We start from the raw sequence: 5,375 nt of genomic DNA, 5'->3' as shown, positions 1-5,375 counted from the left end.
TATATTAAAATTTTAATAATATTCAAGACACGACCACATGAATTGAACTTTTTCCCTTCACTTTCCAAGATATCATCACAAAACTTGGACATTTTTCCCTTTACCACTTGTCATAGCTGAGCTATGATCTTTCAATGACCTAGAGCTTTGATAGCCCATAGTTTTCATTTTCTTGGATCATTGGTGATATTATAGAATAGTATTTAATCATTTATTTTTTACCGGACAAAGGAAGAAAAAGTACAACTCATGTAATATTTTTGATAAAAATTAATTTGATGGACTGGGACGCTATAGTCCAAATTAGAAGTAACTAAGCTCCATACTAAATGTACCCTTGACTAAATTTTTAAATGCAAAATACAGTAGATTTCAGATTTCAGGCAGATATGAAAAAGAAAAGAATTCACAGTTTTTAATCTTATATGGATTTTTAGCAGGGCCGTCCAAATCAACAAGCTAATCCATTGGAACGTGTAGTAAAAACAAGAAAGGTTATTCTTAAAAAATGCAGAGAGAGAAGTATATATTTTCTGTTCCGGCCAAGCTCTTTAAAAAATAGTACAGCGTGCCTTTGCAGGAGGATAAGTGGTGAGCTATGGCGCTTGAGGCAGTTTCCATTCTCGTCCTTACTGTAATCCTGGCTTCCCTAGTTTTGTTAATTGCAATCTCTGTCAGACGTAGAGTTAATTATACGACAAAGACAAAGCCCCCGCAGCCTCCATCATGGCCAATAATTGGACATCTCCCTCTCCTAAGTAGAAGCAAACAGCCCATTCACAGATTTATATCCTCTCTTTCACAGACCTATGGCCCCATCATGCGTCTCCAACTTGGGGTACGCCCAGTTTTGGTTGTCTCCTCTTCAGATCTTGCAAAAGAATGCTTCACAACAAATGACAAACCCTTTGCATCGCGCCCACCTTTCTATGCAGGAAAACATTTAGGGTACAACTTCAAAACTTTGAGCTTTGCTCCTTACGGCTCCTACTGGAGAAACATCAGAAAAATTTGCAGCCTCCAGCTCTTCACTGCACACAGAATCGAATCCTTCAGGGAAGTCCGCACAGAGGAAATTTCCGGTCTCATCCGTTCCCTGTTGGAGAGTTCTCAGCGAGCGGCCAATCCAGTTGATATCAAGTCGAGGCTCTCAGATCTCACTTTTAATATCATTGTGCGAATGGTTGCCAGCAAGAGATTCTCCCCAGATCTCTGTTCGGACGATTTTAAAGAGGTGAAGCAGTTCAGGGAGGTGATAGAAGAAACTTTATTGCTAGCTGGATCATTTGATATCGGCTACTACCTGCCTCCCCTCAAGTGGCTTGATCTGCACGGAATAATGGCCGCCATGAAGAATCGGCAGAAGACGAGAGAGGGTTTTATGATAAAATTGTTGCAGGAGCACCGAGAGAAGAGAGGGGTCCACGCTCGAGACTTGATCGATGTTCTCATCTCTGCAACAGACAACCATGAAATTCAGTCTGACAATAACGAAGATGTGGTCAAAGCCACCGCCCTTGTATGTTCTCATTTCCCCAAATTTGTTGATAGTCTTAGGGATACACAAGCTTTTTAAGTTCTTATAAGATTTGCCATTGGTTTTGCAGACCTTGATAAGCGCAGGTACTGGAACATCCTCTGTGACCATCGAGTGGGCACTGTCATCTCTGATGAATCATCCGGACATTTTGCGCAAAGCCCAGCAAGAGATAGACACACATGTTGGACGGGAGCGATTAGTGGAGGAATCAGATGTGCACAAGCTGAAATACTTGGAGGCAATTGTGAAAGAAACTCTGAGGCTTTATCCACCGGCACCTCTTCTGCTTCCTCATGAATCCTTCGAGGCCTGCACTGTAGGGGGATACCATGTTCCCGCAGGAACACAACTGTTAGTGAATGCGTGGGCGATTCACCGGGACCCGGCTTTGTGGGAGCGCCCCACGGAATTCATTCCTGGTCGTTTTCTCAACGGGGGCAAAGAGATGGATGTGAAGGGACACGACTTTGAATTGATTCCGTTCGGTTCAGGGAGAAGAATTTGCCCCGGCATGTCTTTGGCTTTGATTGTGGTGAGCCATACATTGGGGCGGCTGCTTCAGAGCTTCGAGTGGACTGCCCCAGGGGGAGCTGAAATTGATATGAGAGAAGGACTTGGGCTCACAATGCCCAAATTAGTTCCATTGGAAGCCACTATAAAACCTCGCCTTCCCCTCCATCTATACTGATTTATTGAGTGCAGAAAAGAGTTGAATTCCTGGCCATAGGTCATGTACTTGAATCTTCATGTTACCCGTTCAATGAAAAAAAATGTGCTTTGCTTATTCAAGGAGTAGGTTATCTGTTTTATGGTTTTGATGATTTGAAGTGAACTGAATTTGATTGGTTAAACTAAATAGTTAATTTTGATTATATCGTTTAAGAAAGAACTATTAGTTCAGGATATTTATTTTGATTAACATGTTGTAAAAATAAGGAAAATACTAATTGTTTATCACAAGAAATGTGTTTTCATATGATTCTTAATAAAAATTATCTGTTCTAAGCAATACGTAGCAACAATTCACAAAGTCATATATAAGATCTAAAGAAAGTTTTACAACTTGTGATATTGCTATTTAATTATATAGCTCTTAAATTTGACTCAAAAAATACACATTTAAATTCTGATAGCAATATCACAATTTATCAGTTTTCAATCTTGCTTCCCATTTTACACAATTAAAATAAAACTACTTTATTCAAGGACTAGGTTATATGTTGTGATGGTGTTAGATCAATTGAATTAGATTGATTAAAATAAATAATTGATTTTAATTTTATCTTTGTAGCAGGATATAGTAGTTTAGAATGCTGATTTTTCTTTTGTTAAAGAAGTTGTAAGATATGTTAAGCAAGATCTCTGCCCAAAACAAGGCAAACATTAACTGTTTACAAGAATGAATGTGTGCTCTCTCTTCACTATTAAAATTATACGTTTTATGGAGTGTGCTCAGAAAGTCGTACACAAGGCCAGAAGGAACATTTTCAAACTTGTTCTCCATTTTACGAAACTCTCGTCACGAGTGTAACCAATACCGCATAACACATAATAGTGCAGATCATTACAAAGTTTACGTCAGTGGCATTGGATGCATTATGTTTAAAATGTAAGGCTTGGGGCTCATGTCGTAGATAAGGATCAAGAGTAAAATTAATTTTTTATAATCAAGCAACATAAATAAAAGTGCAATGGAGTTTTGCCACATACTTAAAATAAAAGCAGCTAAGATTGAATGCATCAAAAGTCAAACTTTTTTTTCAAATTTGTGAAAATACAATCTTCTAGATTGAATGCACCAAAAGTGAAAAAAAAAATCAGATTTCTAAAAATACAAATGATCTTTCCTCAATATTTTTTTGGGAGGATAGTGTCCAAAATAAAATAGACACCAACCACAAACTAAAGTTTCAAAGAGATATTAAGTGAGAGGCAGAATGAACTCGAGCTCTGCGAGGGTTTGTATGACCTCCGTCTGAATCCTTGCCGGTTTCCACTACTTGTCATATCACATTTACCATGGGAATAAGTTTTCATTTATAATGAGTTCGGCTTTCTCCGACTCAGCAATTGTTGCTGGTGCTAGAGTTGTTGTTGCTACTGGAGATAATGGCTTCACTGACCAAATACCTGCCCAAGTTTGTTCCCAAGGTGTTTCACAAAGTAATTCCTCTTCTAATATTATTTTGAATGTCAAGGAATTTGATAGTGCATGCACATGATTAGAGTAGAAAACCCTTATTGGGTATTTTTTGGGTCGTACTCCTTCTGAAAGCATGCTGCAGGAATGGGTTTCCAAGATTTGGACACCTTAGGGTGTTCACCTTGAAGGCGTTCAAAGCCTTACCAAAGGCTTTTTTCTTTTTAGCATTGGCAATGCTAGCCAAGTTGAACATGTTTTTATACAAGGGCCCTAGACTATTAGGTCATCCCTCTTGGTTTTTCAATGTTGGTCAAGCGATTTTGTTGTTTTCGATGATTGGAAGCTTAAGGTGCCTGTCTGGGTGGAATTTTCTAGGCTTCCCATTCCTTGCTAGTCTTTTTTGCCTACTATCGTGCAAATCGTCAGCAATTTTGTGTGTCCTGAACTTGACAAGTTTTACAATGCTCATCCAAAGCGTAGGGTTTGTGTTGAGGTCGACCTGTCTAGGGACCTCAAAGATTCTGTGGATATCCAGATAGGTGGTACCACCTTTACTCAGAAGGTGCTATACCTCAACCTTCCAAATACCTACTATCGGTGCCAGTCAGTTGAGCATAAGATTAGGGATTGTCCCTTGCTAGAATGTAACCAACCTTCGGCTATGAAAATAAAGCCTGCTCCTGCTACTAAAAAAGATGAATGGACTATGGTGGTGAAAAAAGGAAAGGGTTCGACAGTGGCTAAGGCAAGTTCTTTGCTTGTGGATCATGGTAAACTTACCTCAAGCCAGATACCAAATGTTTCCTCTGTTCCATTTCTCCCTCTGCCTCCTGTTTCAAACCCTGGAGGCTAGGGGATAGCGGGGTTTCCTACCCTGGATCTGCATCCTTTGTGGACTCGCACACCACAAGTAGTGTCGATGATTGCCCAATAGAAGTTACATCGGTCTCGCAGCCCAAATGGTCGTGAGGAGTTCTTTGACAATGGGGAGAAACTGCAAAGGGTCATAGCTGTTGATGACCCCTCTTTTGAGTCTCCCTCTTTTTTGCATAACAGGTTTTCCTCTCTTGGAGATTATATGCAAGCTAGTTTACCATGAATTGCCTTTCATGGAATGTGTGGGGGCTGACAAACCTCCTTAGAAAATATTTTGTTCGTGATACCAAGCATTAGTTTGATCTTGATGTTCTTTGTCTCCAAGAAGTTAAAGTTGGCCAATTTCTTCTCTCCTCTACCTTGTCATGTTATTTGGCCGGATAATGTCATTTTTGCTTCTCAACATGAAGCTAGTCATGGGGTTGTTGTTACTTTTCTTTCCCCTCAATTAATTTCATCTGTTATTTCTCAGTCCTGACCCTTTTCATAGAGTGATTTGGATCTTATTGTGTTTTCAAAATTATTCTTTTGGTATTGTTCAAATTTATGCTCTGAATGATGTTGTTGAGCATTCACATCTGTGGCATTGGTTGGCAAATCATTTACCACTTGTGACATGGGTTTTTTGTGGGGACTTCAACATGGTTGAGCTAGCCTCTAACAAAGAAGGCCTTCTGCCATTTAGATGGGTAGCTAGCGAATGGGAGGCCTAGTTTTACATGTGGAACAAATTAGGCCTTTTCTATCCTAATGTTACTCTCTACCACCTAGATGGGATTTGATACACTTTATCCAATTTTCAAGCTGGGTCGGACA

General features: G+C 39.6%; 1 protein-coding gene across 1 annotated transcript; it reads left to right on the top strand.

Annotated features, from left to right (window-relative positions):
* The first annotated feature begins 313 nt into the window (after window positions 1–313).
* On the top strand, window positions 314–2,324 carry LOC149560389 (cytochrome P450 81Q32-like). The gene is made up of 2 exons (XM_089824669.1): window positions 314–1,519; window positions 1,608–2,324. Exons 1-2 carry the CDS (start codon window positions 599–601, stop codon window positions 2,226–2,228), a joined length of 1,542 nt encoding a protein of 513 aa, XP_089680795.1. The 5' UTR covers window positions 314–598; the 3' UTR covers window positions 2,229–2,324.
* The last annotated feature ends 3,051 nt before the right edge of the window (window positions 2,325–5,375 follow it).

The sequence above is a fragment of the Cupressus sempervirens genome, chromosome 4 (genome assembly GCF_028749045.1).
Source record: "Cupressus sempervirens isolate cs-2001-9-10 chromosome 4, ASM2874904v1, whole genome shotgun sequence".
In the NCBI taxonomy this organism is placed as follows: domain Eukaryota; kingdom Viridiplantae; phylum Streptophyta; class Pinopsida; order Cupressales; family Cupressaceae; genus Cupressus; species Cupressus sempervirens.
Note: the sequence above shows the minus strand (reverse complement) of the source record. Positions and strands in the feature narration are given on the sequence as shown.

Excerpts from the sequence above, each read along its gene's own strand:
- LOC149560389 (XM_089824669.1), top strand. The coding sequence starts at position 599 with ATGGCGCTTGAGGCAGTTTCCATTCTCGTCCTTACTGTAATCCTGGCT. Across the intron at positions 1,520-1,607 it reads TGGTCAAAGCCACCGCCCTT|ACCTTGATAAGCGCAGGTAC; the intron begins GTATGTTCTCAT and ends TTGGTTTTGCAG.